This window comes from Metschnikowia bicuspidata (assembly GCF_001664035.1).
Source record: "Metschnikowia bicuspidata var. bicuspidata NRRL YB-4993 chromosome Unknown METBIscaffold_9, whole genome shotgun sequence".
NCBI lineage: Eukaryota > Fungi > Ascomycota > Pichiomycetes > Serinales > Metschnikowiaceae > Metschnikowia > Metschnikowia bicuspidata.
The window spans coordinates 234,428-250,218 of record NW_017387739.1 but is presented as its reverse complement, the minus strand read 5'-3'; the positions used below and the strand labels follow the sequence as shown (position 1 = coordinate 250,218).

Below are 15,791 nucleotides of genomic sequence, written 5' to 3'. Positions count from 1 at the left end.
TGCATGACTACAAGTATCATCTGAATTATTGCATGACTAATAGTATCACGTATCATAATTTATCTGAAGAATCGCATGACTACAATTATCACGTATCATAATATATCTGAAGAATCGCATGACTACAAGTATCACGTATCATAATATATCTGAAGAATCGCATGACTACAAGTATCACGTATCATAATATATCTGAAGTATTGCATGGCTTGTATTTGCCCAAAACTCTACTCATTAAAAGTTTGACACCGTAAGCGCAACGGCCCTATTTTAGATCGTACAATGTCGTCTCAACCTCTGAATCGATCTTTTGAGCCAAACGGCCTGGAATGGAGCCTCTCGTGTAAGTGCAAATATATTTCAAGTCCCACCTACAACATTTTCTGACTTTCGATCTTTATTCAATACAAACAATATGGCCAACTCACATGTTTGCCACCTCCGAGAAATACTGTCTCAAAATCAAGGAGAGCATCTCCGGAAGCTCGTTGATGTTTCTCACCACGACGTAGAACTCGAAGGGGAAAGTGTCCAAGTAGTTTTCCACCTTGAGCGACATGGTGCCCGTCACCGGGTCCGGCACGTAGCTCACCTGGGACATATCCAAGATAGACTCGTTGGACGTGATTCCATCAACAACCACAAACACAAGCATCACCTTCTCTTCCCTGGCCTTTCTCACCAATCGTTGCACCGTAGCGTGATCCTCGCAAACACCATCTGAGATAATGATCTGTAACTGCCACAAGTCGCTGCTGGAGCTTGACCGGGCGTTCTCGAAAATCTTCAATGACTGGGAACACAACTGCTTGATGTCTGTGCGCTCCTGCTTGAAATCAAACCACTGGAACACGTTGGCGCCTGTTTCCTGGTTGAATGGCTTGTCAAAAGGATGCACCAACTTCACATCCTCGCCAAATCTCACAATAGACAAACCACCGCTTTCCAACTGCGTGAGAGCCTTCGAAACGAGGGCTATACTATGGAACGCCAACTCCGTGGATTTGCTCTCTGTCATCGATTTCGAGTCGTCCACGGCAATCATGATCTGGTATTGTCTCTTTGCAGGCTTGGTGCGTCTGAGCCAGATCTTGTCCTTACGGAAATCCGAGGCAATGTACGAGATGATCCGCTTCATGTTGAGTCGCTTTCCGGTCTTGTAGTCGCCCCTGAGCTTGGTGGCCAAAGTGGGCTCCAAGATCAATCTCAATTGTTCACTGAGACCAGAGGCAAGTTCCTGGGTAGCAATCTCACTTTCCCTCCAAATGCTTCTCGCATGGTCGAGACTCATGGCGGGGACATCCTCCCTATTGATGACAAAGTCATCCTGCTTGTACACCTCTAGCTCTTGCTCTGCAGCTGTCTCATCGATCTCGTGTTTATGAAGAACATCTTCAGGACTTGGCTCATCTGTTTGTCTTCTTTCACCAACAACACCACCTTTGGTTTTACCTTCGAAATCTTCAGCGTCTTCCGCAACTTGGTCGCGTGCCTGTTCTGCATCGTCATCGATATCCATATCGTCTTCTGTTTTGACTTGCGTGGGTTCTTCCTCTTCTGTTCTGGCAGACTCATCATCCTCTTCATCAATCGCCATGTCCTCGTCAATGCTTTGAACTTGGTCTTTGTTATCAGCAGCACCTAAAGCCTGTGTGTCATTCTGAGTGTTTTCGCCATCAACGTGCTGGAACTCGTCCGGCTTGACGTCTGCCTTTTCCTCTTGTTCTTTCTCATCCAACGAAGCCTCCCTGATTTCTTGACGACGACGGTGAAACTCCTTCAAGGAATCTCCGAGCTGTTTCAATGACTCCTTCATCTCTTCTCTTGCACCGTCATCATTAGGTGCCTCCTCTTCTTTGCGGTCTTCTTGTTTCATGTCTGAAGAAGCAGTTCCTGAAGTGCCGATATCATCCTTTTCTTCCATGGCCTGATTGTCAGCGCCCTCGCCTTGCTCACCTGCCTCTGTCTTTGTGGCAGAGTCCATATCAACATCTTCCTCATTATCCTGGTTGTTGGCACCATCGTCACCTTCGGCTGCATCTTCACCGTTTTCTGAAGCATGTTGATCGTCTTCTTTCTTATCTTCCTCTTCTTGTGGAGCATCTGCTATTTCTTCTTCCGAGTCAATGTCTTGAGGTTCTTCGTCGACGTCCTTTTCGCCATCTTCTGCTTCCGACTCTTGTCCTTCCTCCCCACTGTCATCTTTTTCTTCAGACTCTTCACCGGCATCATTATCTTCAACAGCCTCAGCAGTATCGACTTCTTGTTCGTCTTGGTCCTTGCTCTTGTCCTCTTCTTCCTCTTCAACATCCATTTTATCATCAAACTCGTCGTTCTCTTCACTGTCTTCATCATTATCTTCATCCTCATCATCCAAATTCATATCGTCGGGAAGGTCAAGAGTTTCAGTTTCTGGTACATGGTCATCCAACTGTTCATTCTCTTCATTTCTAACCTCGTCTTCTTGCTCACCAACATCTTCTTCGTTCTCAGCGTCATCATCATTCTCCTCCTCGTCACCGTCCTTCTTATCATCTTTAGACTCGTCGTCTTTCTGCTCCGCATTCTCCTTCTCTTCTTCTTCGTTGGCCTCCATGTTATCATCATCATTCACTGTGTTCTGAGGCATTTTATCGGAGTCTTTTTCTTTGTCGTCTTCCTTGGCTTCCTCGTCCCACATCTTCTCGTCAATGGCATTTGGATCAAGATCATCAATGTCATCAACTTCTTCATCCAAATCTTCCTCATCGCCATCGTCTTTATCTTCATCATCCTTCTCCTGGTCAGACGTTTCCTCAAGGTCTCCTGCCATATCACCCTCCATGTCAACGGCATCATCATTCTCGTCCTCTTCTTCATCTTTGTTTTTCTCTTCATTTGGTTGCTGTGCATGCTCCGCCAAATCGTCGTCTTCTTCTTCGTCTTTAGAATTATTTGTGGCGCCTTCCCCATCACCCAAGCCGGTACCATCATGCAAGTTATCATCTTTCTTTTGCTCGCTTGGTGGTTCTGGGGAGCAGAAACCATCTGTAGCCAACGTGTGCAAGGACTTCAAAAGCACAAACGTCGACTTTGTCATCTCAATATAATTTTGCTTGGTTTTCGACAATATTGAGACGGAAAGATTATTGTATTGGACAATCAAGGGCCTCGTGAAGGATACCAAAGCAGAAGTGAGGGCAGAAGTATGACTGTTGTGTTCAATTTTGTGCACTAGTTTGATGCAGTTTTCAAGAGACTTTTCGATTCTTCCTTGATGCAAAAGCTTAATGGATTTCATCAACCTGTGCTGCGACATTGTCAACCAACCATCTTCTTCGTCTCTAATTTCTTCTTGATAAAGTTCAAGAATCTTCTGAACTGAGAGCAAAATCAATGTAGAAAGTGATCTCAATTCTAACTCAAGGTCTTCGACAACTGCTAAGTGAGTCAACGAAGTCGATGAGTTTAAGAACGGCTTGAAGCTGAGATTGCCGATACAGTTTATGACCACTTCAGCGATGAAAGCATTTCTGACATTCATATCAGCCCACAATCTCAACTTCTCCAACAAGTTATCAAGAAACTCTCTGAATTTCAAAACAAGTTGAGCTTCATTCTCTGTATATATCCGGGAACCCTTTTCGGGCAAGGAACTCAACATAGTCGTAACCCCAGATTTTGCCTCAGCAAAAATAGACAGATCAACAGAATCATGGAAGTATGCGACACTCTCTGAAACATCAAGCGCATAGTCAAGCACGCGGACCAAACTGTTGCCAAAGGATCTCATTTCTTGTAAATTGTATTCCATTGAGGAAACGACTGATGTTCTCACAAAGTCATTCTTGTCATTTTGCGCAACACTCATCATGTTCTCACAGAGTTCAGAAATTTTTTCGACAGAATTTGATAGATTCACCAAAGGAGATCTTATGGTCACTAGAGAGAACATCAAGTTGTCAGAAGCAGCAAGACCCCTTTCAAGATCAGCCTGGGGAACTTCTTCATTACCACTAGCAATGGAGCTTCGCAAGCGGGGCAAGATATCAAGACATCTGAAGTAGTAGGAGTCAATGCCGGCAATTGATTTATTCCCGAAGTGGGCTCCATTAGTAAGAATTAAATTCACGGTTCCCAAGACTTTCTTCACTTCTGGTTTTACAGTTGTCTTGACTCCAATTCTTCTTAACTCTTTAAACGTGTCACTGAGCAACTTGTGTTTTTGAGTCTTCAATGCAGCAACCAGCTTTTTCGTTTCATCGTTCATCACCGACGGTGTTTCTTTGCGCAATTCTTCCATTTGCTCGATGACCTGCTTGGTATACGCATAGAGTGAAGGAGACTGGCTCTTCAAAATCTTCTCAATGTAAATCTTCAAGTTACTTTCGACGATCTCGATGTTTTTCAAGCGAGCAGGTCTTTCGCTCCACCCTAAGGTGGTCTGACAGGCTTTCAAAACAGCCAACTTGTCTGCTTGAGACAAAGCGATATGCCTCAAATGTTTAGGCTCGAAAGCACTGGCAACTATCACGGCAGAATCCTTCGGAATACCGGCCTCGATTATGGGTGAGACTGGTGTAGACAACAACGTGCGATATTTTCTCACCAACTTGTAAAGACTGTTGTGAGATTTACGTGAGCTTTGCTTAAGCGCATCGATGTTAACATCTTTCCAACTTGCAAGAAGAATAATCTCAGACACATCCTTCTCTAACGTCTTCCTCGTTTGGTTCACTGAGTCCTCAATGGTCGGAACGAATTGCTCGTAAAAAGAAATAAAGTTGCCAAGGCCATTAAGAATATTGCTATCAGCGTAAGAAAGACTTGCAATGTGATTTCTCAATGCCTTAACCAAGTCCAATCTAGGCTGGAAGTCACCAAAGTTCGTCTGACTCATGAAAATGTTCAAGGCACCCAAGATTTGCACAACTGATGGTTTCTCGTTTATATCTTCATCAGTCTCATCATCTTGAAGATAGGGAATGACAATACTATCAAACAAGTGGAACCACCATTTCCCAACAGACTTTTGGAAAGCCTTGTTTTCGTAGTTGAACAATGATTTCCAAGACGTGAGCTCCAACTTTCTCCAAGACACAATGAGATTGGTGATCTCATCAGAATGTGCTTTCAAAGTAACCTTGCTTGAAGCAAATTTTTCCCATTCATTCAACGAGTTGTGCAAGACCTCAACTTTGAAAAGAAGTTTATTCAATGGGAAGCTCGAAGGGTAACCCAAGAATTCGCTCGCATATCGGGAAATTGTCTGCAAAGTAGCATGTTCAGGCCATTGAGTAAGCAACGATGCCACTGAATTGAATACTGCAAGAACTAATTTCATTGCCTTTTTGAATTCAGAAGGACATGCGTCATGATAGAAATTCACCTCAATCTTCAGGTCGCTAGCAAATTGATCATGAGCAGACTTCATTGTGATGAGCAAAGCTGACAAATGTGAAGCATTGTTTGGTCCGTAAATGGTGTCAGAGTTCACCAGCTGAAACTCAGTGCAAAGCAGTGCACCTTGTTCAACAACATTTTTTAGAGATAACTCCTTATCTTTCAAGTAGTAGTTGACGTAGGAGACGGCGAGCTCGTAGTGAACATCTTCGAAAGCTTCCGTCAGCTTTCCAGAATCATCTTCAATGTCCATGACATCGTCATAATCAGGAAAAAGATCTTTGAACTCTTGTTCTGCATCGTCCGTGTCCTTATGCTTGTATAGAGATCCCTCTTGAACTGCTGCTTCTTCCTGCTTCATCTTACGATAGTACCACCTGTAATAAAGCGACTGAAATGCTTGGTTTATCACCAATGAAAGCTTCTCGTCATCCTTCTTTGTTTGTGCGAAACACAAATTGATAAAGAAGAGCATAACCTTTTCGCTTAAAACTGACGAACTTCCGAGTGTTTTGTTCATGGCCTTCACGGATCTGAAAACGGCTTCGATGGCAGGTACATCGTTTAATTTTTCAATATTCACCTGCCACAACGAAACTATTGAGAAAGATGATGCCCGATTTTGATTCTCAATATTCAACAAGTCTAATCCCAAACGAATACTGTAGATGTATCCATTAAGAATATCATTCAAGTCGGCATACATGGGATACTTGCTGTTCAACCGCATCATAAAGTTGGCCGAGTTGTTGTGAAATATGCCCACTTTTTGATGGTTAGATTCAGCCGTGGACAGTTCTGCGGCGGTCAAAAGTTTAGCGATCGGCTCAGTATCAATTGCAGAGTCCATAAATGATTTCCACTCGTCGAACAACTCATCCATGCTCTCATTTGTCCTGAAGATTTGAGATTTCGACAATTCTTGCTGTTCGCTAGGCTTTGGTAAAGACGATTCAAGCTGGAGTGGTTCATCACCACTGTTCACAGATCTAATTGTTTTCCATGATTCAGCGAGCCGAATACATAATTCCTGTTGACGCTCGTAAACAAGATATGTGACATGGTCTTCAATTGCTGGGTCGAGTGGGGAATTTGGAACAAATAATTGGATACACCCACTCGCAAATAAAATCCATGCTTTACCTAACTGCGCAAGATCAGTACTGTCGATTAACAAGTACAATGCCGGAAGGTATGTTTCTCTCATGATTGCGACGACGGTTTCGTCACAACCACATTCAACAACCTCGAATAATTGCTTAAGGTCAGCTTTGGTTGCGATTGAATTGCCGTGCGAAGTTAATGGAACGTCTAGATCATGGGCCTTGAGAATTTCAAGAATCCATTTGAAAAGAATGCTTTGAAAAACGGACTTCTGATTTTCGAGCACGCTAGGGGAATTTTGAATCAAAGACTTTCCAAAAGCGGACATGTCTGCCAAGCTTTGATCCAAGTATTTTCCTGGACGGTTTTTGATTCCATTCACTTTCTCAATGCTTTGTTGCAAAAAAACATTCGTGAACAAACCCTTGGCGAAACTATTTTCGCTCCAAAGACAGTCGAAAATTCTTGGATAAGGTGTAAATAATTTCGATTTTGAGCTCTGTAGCAAAGAAAGAGTCGATTTCGAAGCGTATGAAGCAACTGAAAGCTGGTCACATAGGTTATCTCCATGGTAGTACGAGTTCAATGTCAAGAAGTTTGACAACATCGTGAATTCCTCATCCATAAGATTATGTCTCTCCACAACAAAAGCGTCAGCAACATCAGCAAGCCTCTTGAATGCAGTAGCAAAACTTGTAAATACAAGGTCCAAGTCCTCGTCATTTAATGAATCTGACACAATGTCTTCGTAAAGGGATAGCATCTGGTGCCTAAGTTCTGAAACTTCTCCATATGTATCTGGGTACAACTTTCTCGACAAAACGTCAAAGTCACCCAACAATGCCAAGAGCTTGGCATAGTTATCCCACGCTTTTTTAGAGGTGGGATAGCTTTGTCTAAAATGCTCCCAGATTTTTGTCATTGAAAAGCCAGATGTCAACTCCAAACCGACACTAAGAGAGGTGATTTCACGTGAATGGTCTGCAACAATCGGAACACTTTCGTGAGTTTCGAGCCATGAGGTGATCATACCGTGGTACACTCTGAGTTTCGAAAGGTTTTGCTCTTGTGAAGCCTCGGTAAGGGAGACCCAAATACATTGGATCTCCATCAAAGATTCGTAAAAATTGGAGGGCTGCTGAAAGAATTCGGAAAAGTTCATCGAAGCATCAAACACGTTGCTAATGAATTGTGCTACCGCTTTCACATAAGCATAAATGTTGATTTTGGGAGCTCTTTTGATTTCTCTCCCGAGACCGATAGCTGCCGATCTTTCGATGAAAGAAAGTTCACTCGCCTTACCGTTGATCGCCTTTTCTTCCACGCGCTGGACAAAAAATTTGGAGTCCAAAACAGATGCCGCAACCTGAAAGAGCACATTTGCATTTGTTCCATTGACATTGAAACCACAATTTACAAAGAAGCCCAAGAGGTAAGGATTCACAAGTGGATGCAAAACCTGACTAGAAGCAAAGTCGCGAGTCACAAGCAGAGATGCCGCCGTCTTACCATAAAGGGCTTTCATATTTGAAACAAACCCACTGGCTTGCAAGTGTTGGAGCACTTGGCAGACTTGTTCGAGTCTCGCTGATTCTACCAGTCCAAACTCTGGTCCGTTGAATGCTTTCGCCCATTTCTTGAGCTTTCCAAATTGAGAGACGCCAAAAATGCTTACCAAGGCACTTGCAAGACAGGATGCTGAATCTGCATTAACGCAATCGTGAACGAGTGCAAGTTGCCTCAAACTCGAGTCAGTAGAAGACACAAATGCGGAAATCGGCCTAGCCACCTGCAAACTCTCGTCCATTTGCATCTTTTCGAATTTCTGATCAATGTTGGTCGCATCGAGATTTTCCTCGGAAGACTCCTGGGTGATAGGCATACCGAGCAACATTCTGTCAAATGAGGTAGCTCTGCTCTGCAAGCTTTCCAAGAAGATTTCCACGCATCTGTTTCTCATTGCCCTGGAGAGCTCGCCATACCTTGGGTCAACTGTCAAGAATAATCTGAAATTTGGATGCGGTTTCAAGATTCTCGGAGAGCCATCTTCCTGTGAACATTCATTGATAATTAACGAGCCATTGTACTCTAAAAGCGAGTTGAGTCTGTCTAAAACAGACGGATTGCACAAATTGGCATTATCAAGCACCAACCACTCACCTCTGACAACAGCTTTCACAAGCATGCCATCAAACCAGTTAAATTTAACCGTGCTCACTTCTTGCAACTTTGAGTGTAATTCTTCGGCCGAAACAGAAAGAGCATCCAATTTTTCATTGGAGTAGAAAGTCAAGAAGCTCTGGAATTTTGTGAGCAAGTCGTGAAAGTTTTCAGCCACAATATCAGTGTCCTCCATGAATTGAAGAAGTTCTAAGCAACTCAAAAGCGAAGCTGGTTCCGACCCAGATTCTTTTAAATTCACAACCACCAATTCATTGAGTAGCTGGTGTATCTCAAGTGTAAGCGCATTGATGGAACGGGTAAGATCCACTTGTTCATAGCCACCTAAGATGTCCATACTGTCAACATCACTATTCATCGAGAATTCTGAAAGCTTTACCCCAACAATATTCGCTAAGAACCTGATGAGCTCGGTTTTACCTGCATTGGATGGACCGGTCAAAATGAGCGGAATGTTCTCATTGACACTTCTCATAGCAGACTCTAGAATAGGGAAGTTTGTTTGCAAGGTGACAAATTGCAATCGATCAGACGAGTTAGAAAACTGAAGAAGCTGGCTTCTTTTCATGAGAGAGCCTCCAGCCTGAACATACTCTTCACCCATTCCATAAAATGCATCTTTTTTTCTTTGTGGGCCGAAAATCGACTCAAAGAGTTCCTCGACATGTTGGCGATCCTCTGGAGTACGGAATCTGTGGCAAACAATCATGTCCAAAAAGTCGCCGACGGAATTGTCACTGGCGTGGCTTAAGTTATATTTGGAGCTGTAAAGACCAAGCCAGCGCAACGTGTCACGCAAATTGAACTCCCATGGACCACCCGACATGCCCCACTTCTTCTGCACCACAACCTCTTCCTCTAACTTAGTCATAAAACTGATAATTTTAGAGCAATCATCACGCGGTACATTGGGGAAAATCTGAGCGGAGATGAGCATCAAATCCTCGTTTTTCAAAACGTCCATGTGAACCACAGAGAAACGATTTACGAAAGACTTGGGTAAACCTTTTCTACCACCACCTTGGTATTGCGGGTTTTGCGCCGCGAATACCTTAAATTGCGGATGGCGAGGAAATGATCTGTCCAATTCTGGGATATAGGCCTCTCCTCTGTGATCCAAACAGGCATTTAAACCCTCTAAAACGGATTGAGAGGCTAAATTCATTTCATCGAGAAGCACCCATTCACCATTTTTCATTGCACGGAGAAATGGCGCATCTCTCCACACAAATTCACCAGTATTTCCGCCTTCCACTGGCGCGTCAGACCCAAACAAATCGATCAAGTCAGTTTGTTCGGACAAGTTGATCCTAATGAGCGGATTTCCGGTGGCTTTAGAAATAGCAGAAATCAAACTAGTTTTTCCAACACCAGGACTTCCCTCGAGCAAAATGGGCTTGTGAACCTGCATGGCTCTTATGACCCGCATTGCATTTGCGGCCGTAGTGGGTGCCAGTAAATTAAACAGCTCTTCCCATTCAGTTTCTGGCTTCCTAGGAATCTGGAACATGCCTGCTTTTAAGCAGTTGTCCTTCACTTCAATAGTAGGAGTACAACGAAAGGAGTTTTCGTCTGTGTCAGACCCAATGAGCAGGCACAACATTTGAAGACACTCTTGCTTATACTCGAGGAGCCTCTCCTGATTATCCGCAAGATAGGCAGTGTTATTAGTGCCCAAGGCATCAATAAACACCATCATGGCACCATTCACCAAAGCCAATTTGTCCGAAAACGTCAGGTCACACGAATTGATAAACTCAACCCATGCCAAAATGTCACGAAGTGAAATGACACCACTGTTTGCATTTCCATTGCCCAAACGTCTTCCGAACCACTCAGAGAATTTGACCAAAGGTACACTAAGATGGCGGTTTTCGGACTTTAAGCGTGATTCAACAATTTGTTGGACGTCGTTGAAATCATCCATAGACGGAACCCAGATCTCAGTAAATCTGTTTCTCAATGCTGGAGATAATTCCTTCTTTCCATAGTCCCCACCAGGATTCATTGATGCCAAGAACTGGAAAGTTTCCTCGGCAGCAAGAAACGAGTCTTCAGTGCCCTTTTCGGCCAACAACAAACTTCTTTCTGGTTCGAGAACGGAATTCAATCTTTCCAACACAGAGTCGTCCGCCAAAGAAATTTCGTCAAGTAAGAAAAACTCACCTTGCTTCATCGCGTTGATCAAAGGCCCATCAGCCCACTCAAACAATGAGGACGAGGTACGAATATGTTCATCAATTGTTTCAAGTAAGGACACTTCGATCGCCTCGTTTGGAACTTCAATTAGTGTTCTCTTGACACGTTCGTACTTCTTTACCAAGTCCTCAACCTTTGACTGCTCAAGCGACACATCTATTTTCATCAAGTCAAAGAATGAAAGAAGAGCCTTGAGCAATTCCGACCTAGTTTCAAAGCGATTCCTAATTGGTCTTTGAGCACCCAAGATGTCACCAGTTTCAGTGTTTTGGTGGGCATTGACGGTGATCAACTCACGCTGAAGAAGCTGTGCAAGAATTTGGCAGACAGTAGTCTTACCACACCCGGTTTCACCAACCAATAGAAGAGGCTCCTTGTACTTTATCGACATCTCAACCAACACAGCAAGTCTCCGCATGGCCTTTGTCCATACCACAGACAGCTCAAGTTCCATTAGTTGCTTGTTTTCCAACTTCTCGTAGTACTCGTCCATGTTGAGAGTTACTCTCATGACCTTCTCGATCGTTTCCTTTACCACAAGCTTCTCCTCTTGGGATCTGACTCTTTCCGCAAGCAACATGTAGCCGTTGGCAGCCAATTCTTCGTATCCAACAGCATCTCTTAATGCCCATCTGAACAAATCCCTTAGAGTAGCAAACGAATTTTTCTGCTCAAAGAGCCGGGAAGACTGACGACGCACAGACAATTGTCTGTACACTTCAACAATTTTCTTTCCATACGAGGGAGCAATTTGGCAACGCTCCCTCAAAATGACCTCAAGCTCATCCTGAGGAATATCATCAAAGTGTAATTCGAGGAATCTGTTTCTGAATGCACGCGACAACACTTTTCTTCCTCCGTATAAGCCTGGAGGATTCTGAGTGGCGAACAACATGAAGTCGGGATGAGGGTGAATGACCTCCTGTGTCTCGGGGATGAACAACTCTCTGTTATCATCAAGCAAGCGATTCAACGCCTCCAAAACGTCTGTAGGGGCAAGATTCAACTCATCTAAAACAATCCAATGGCCTTTTCTCAAAGCCTCCACTAAGACACCCTCGCGAAATACAAGTTTCCCACTGGAGTCCGAAACGTAGGTTCCCAAATATTCTTGCAAGTCAGTGTGCTCGTGATTGTTGATACGCACAAACTTGTGGCCGGTGATGCTTGCCAAATAGTTGATCATGGATGTCTTACCTGCAGAAGTTGGGCCTTGCACCAACACTGGGAACTTTCTGCTAGCAGTAGCACGCACCAAATTGAGAAGATTCTTCTCCACAAAAGGCGTAATGATGTAATTTGGCGTGGAGATCTCGCCAGGTCCCCGTTTCATCCAGTAATGCTTGAATTGTACATAGTCCGACTCGTTTGAAGACGGCGCAGGCGGGCAGCGCGCAATCACTTGTTTGGCGTTCTTGAGCTTGTCAATAGTGTACTTGGCAATTATGGGCCTTAATACCTCTTCTGACTTGCGGTCGAGCAATGTCAAAAACGACATACAAAAGCCCTCGTATAGGGCTCTCCGTAAACCGTAAATGGACACGATGTCGCAGACATAAATCAACGTGCGTGTCAATGTACGGATACTGAAGTGCGGTTTTTGATTGGCTCCGTCAACAATCTTGTTGGATTCGGCAAGCGTCTTGGCCTCATAGTACAATTCGGCAATATCTTCGATTGCCCAGTCGTCTCCCACGGCAAACCGCAGAATGTACTTTTCAATGATGGAGGTCAAGTCCTCTCTGTCCCTGTCTGGCGAGTGAACGTAGATTTCGCTGAATCTGGACCTGATACTCAAAGGTAAGTCACGCTTACCCACATCCGTCGAAGGATTCATGCAGCCAAAAATGCGGAAATCTGCGTGCGCTTTGATGGCTTCAACGTCGCCCCTCTCACTAAGTAGCACAGACCTCTGGTGTAAGTTCTCCGAGAGAAGATCAGCAATGCTTTCCAAGGTATCAGGCGAGGCCAAGTTGATCTCGTCTAGAAGAAGCCATTCACCGTTGCGCACGGCTTTCACTAAAGAACCCTCAACAAAGCTAAACACAAAGGAGTTTTCGAGGTTGGCAGCCTGGGATTCGAAGCCCTTGACGTCGAGCTGGAATTCCTGCCATTTTGAGAGGAGGACAGACTTTTCGGTCGAGCGAAGCTTTCTCTTTTTCTTTGGTCCGCCGTCCTCGGCAGCATCATCGTCAGACTCGTCGGGCTTGCTCAAAATCTCGTGAGCCATTTTAACGGCCTCGGTCCAGAGTTTGATCACGTTCTTCCATTGGTTCTTGTTGAAGCACTTCGATAGAAGCGCTGAGAATTTGCCATTTTTCTTTTGCGAGAATGTTGCGAGGAATAGGGTCTCAAACACTTCCTGCAACGGTGTGGCAACGCTCTTAGTGTTGACTGGCTTGTAACCTCCAAGTAAGTCGCCGGCCTCAGTTTGTTGCGACACGTTGATCACGGTCAATTTCTTGTGCATCATCTTGGCCACTTCCTGCACGACGGTGGTCTTTCCCGTACCGGTCTCACCGACGAGCAATATGGGCTCGATCATCTCGATGCCCACAGCAATCTGTTCCATCAAGCGTTTGGAGTGCTTAGTACGGGCAAATGTAGTTGTGTTTCCCGCCTTCCGCTTCGTGTGGACTGCCTTGTCTGCCTTCGATTTCACGAGCACGGCACGGCCAATCTCCAACTTTGCGTCGTCTACATAGAACGACGGCACGTGGCTATCGAGGTACAAGTTGATTCTGGAGGCCGGTATCTCCAAGACCTCGCCTATAGCGCTGACCAAGGGCGCCAAGGCACCGTACTCGGTGATAGCGCTACCGAAGCACTCAACGGCCTCGGCAAAGATATTGTCGTAGACCTGAGCCTCCAAAAGCTGGTCCGACGACGTTACGCCTTTGTTCTGTAGCATCACGTGGCAACGAGAGCACACCTTCATCAAGTCGCGCGTGGAGATCACGCGGGGGTGCGAGCCCTTGTTCAACGACACAAACGACGGCATGGCGTATATGTGACACACCTTGTTGTAGACGGAGATGAACTTGGCTATCAAGTTCCGCAAGAGCGGGTAGCGTGTCGCCAAGATGGCGCGGAGCTCGAGGTCGCTGGGAGGCGCTACTGGCACGAGCAGCCACAAGCGGAGGCCGATCATGTCCGGTACGCGGATGCTGGGCGACGTGCGCACTGTGGAGAGGAGTTTGAAGCCGCTGTGCGCCCGAATCACCTCGCCACGCGACGGGATGCTCAACTCGCGCTTTTCAAGCAAGGTCAAGAGGATGGAGAGCACCTCGGTGGGTGCCTTGTCGATGTCCTCCACGAGCACCCACTTACCCTCGCGCACAGCAGTGGTTAAGACGCCGGAACGCCACTCGAACGAGCCTGGCTTCTCGCCCGAGGTGTACGTGCCCAAGAGCAACTTGGCGTCCGTCTGCTCGCCCAAGTGGATCTTGACGATATCGTCTTGCGCACCAAGATAGCGCGCAAGCAGGTTCACCAAGAACGTCTTGCCGGAACCCGCCTGTCCGTGCAATAACACGGGCCGGTTATTCTGCACAGCGCAGGCCAAGGTGCGCAACACCGTCACGGCGTTTTGTGTGGGCACAACCTCTTCGGTGGAGACGGGGCTCTTGCTGGCACCGGGGCAAGCCACGAGCACGCCGCATATGCTTATCACCAGCTGCGAGAGATCGCACGGGCGAATCTCGAGAGGCAGCGCCAGTGTGTTGCAGGGCACGTGCGGCGCCACGCTCGTGTGGTTCAGTAAGCGCTTGGCCTCCACGATGTCAAGGAAGCGGTAGTCGATTTTATAACCACCATCGAGCGGTGCGGTCAAGGAGCCGTCATTCGTGTGGGTGCGGAGCATGTCGCTGCGCGCCACCTCGGACGCGTTCAAGTAGCGGGCCAAGATTAGCACGGCCAAGTACTTGGCCACGGTGTGAGCAGCGTCAAGACTGAGCACGTGATAGAGGGCCTGTGGAAGCACAAAGCCGACAAAGCGTTGTGGCTTGTACGCGTATATTCTGTGGAGCGCCAACAACACGCTCTGCATTTCGTCGGCAGGTATTTCGTGCACAGGCGCCCTCGGCAAGAGCGCCAGCGCAAATTTGCGCTGCGCCATGAAATACTCAATGAGGCCCACGCTCTCGGGAAAGAGCGCCACCACCCGCGACAACGCAAGTAGGATCACGGAGCCGCGGATGGTGGGCTCGGGCGTGCCTTGGGTCTCGGCCAACGCCGCCTCAAAGGCGTCGGACTTCTCGATCCACCGTGCCACAACCTCGAGGAACACCTCGCGGTACGCATGGAGCACTGCCGTGGTTGTTTTGGGGTGCAAGGCGAAGATGGCCAACCGATCCAAGTTGTCCAGGACTGAGGCGCTGGTATCATAGAGGAACGGCAGCGGGAGGTTTTTCTGGGGACAGGCCCGTGCATACGCCGCGTAGCGGGCCGTGGCCTGGGCTAGGTCAAGCAGTATCTCGTGGTTCATGGTGTCACGATGTCTGTCCAGCCTGTGTCGGTGTCCAGAAAGTAGATGGGTTTTTTTTAGGAACTACCTGGAGCAGCTCTGTTTTTTCGGGCGGCTGCGAGATGCGAATGCGATGGGCCCATGCACGGCCGGCATGGGGCACGAGGTCCCGCGACAATCGTGGCCCTGCACTGGCTGATTATTAGAGCGAGCGGGTTCCTCCGGCTTTCGGATGCTCTCTGCTTTTTCCCTGCCTTTCATGATATTTCTCTGATTCTCGAGACATTATGTGGCTGTGTTTGCGTGAGCGTACCGAAGCCGCCAATTTTGTAGAGTTCTTCGATGTGGCTTGTTTTTTTTCGAGGTGTCTGGCTGCTTGTACTGGCTGGCGCTGGAAGCGCTATCAGGTGCGGTGCGCATTAGACTTGCGGGACTGCGATAGGGTGCACCTGTTTTTCAT

At 46.4% G+C, this 15,791-nt stretch overlaps 3 protein-coding genes across 3 annotated transcripts; all 3 read right to left on the bottom strand.

Annotated features, from left to right (window-relative positions):
• Positions 1–430: 430 nt before the first annotated feature.
• On the bottom strand, positions 431–904 carry METBIDRAFT_20485 (uncharacterized protein; the record flags this gene model as incomplete). Its single annotated transcript, XM_018854967.1, has 1 exon — positions 431–904. A coding segment is annotated over one exon (474 nt), but the record flags the coding sequence as incomplete, so codon positions are not given.
• Positions 905–2,974: 2,070 nt separating this feature from the next.
• On the bottom strand, positions 2,975–3,937 carry METBIDRAFT_19681 (uncharacterized protein; the record flags this gene model as incomplete). The annotated part of the gene is made up of 1 exon (XM_018854877.1): positions 2,975–3,937. A coding segment is annotated over one exon (963 nt), but the record flags the coding sequence as incomplete, so codon positions are not given.
• A 291-nt stretch (positions 3,938–4,228) lies between these two features.
• Positions 4,229–15,352, bottom strand: MDN1 (AAA family ATPase midasin; the record flags this gene model as incomplete). Its single annotated transcript, XM_018854857.1, has 1 exon — positions 4,229–15,352. A coding segment is annotated over one exon (11,124 nt), but the record flags the coding sequence as incomplete, so codon positions are not given.
• Positions 15,353–15,791: the final 439 nt, after the last annotated feature.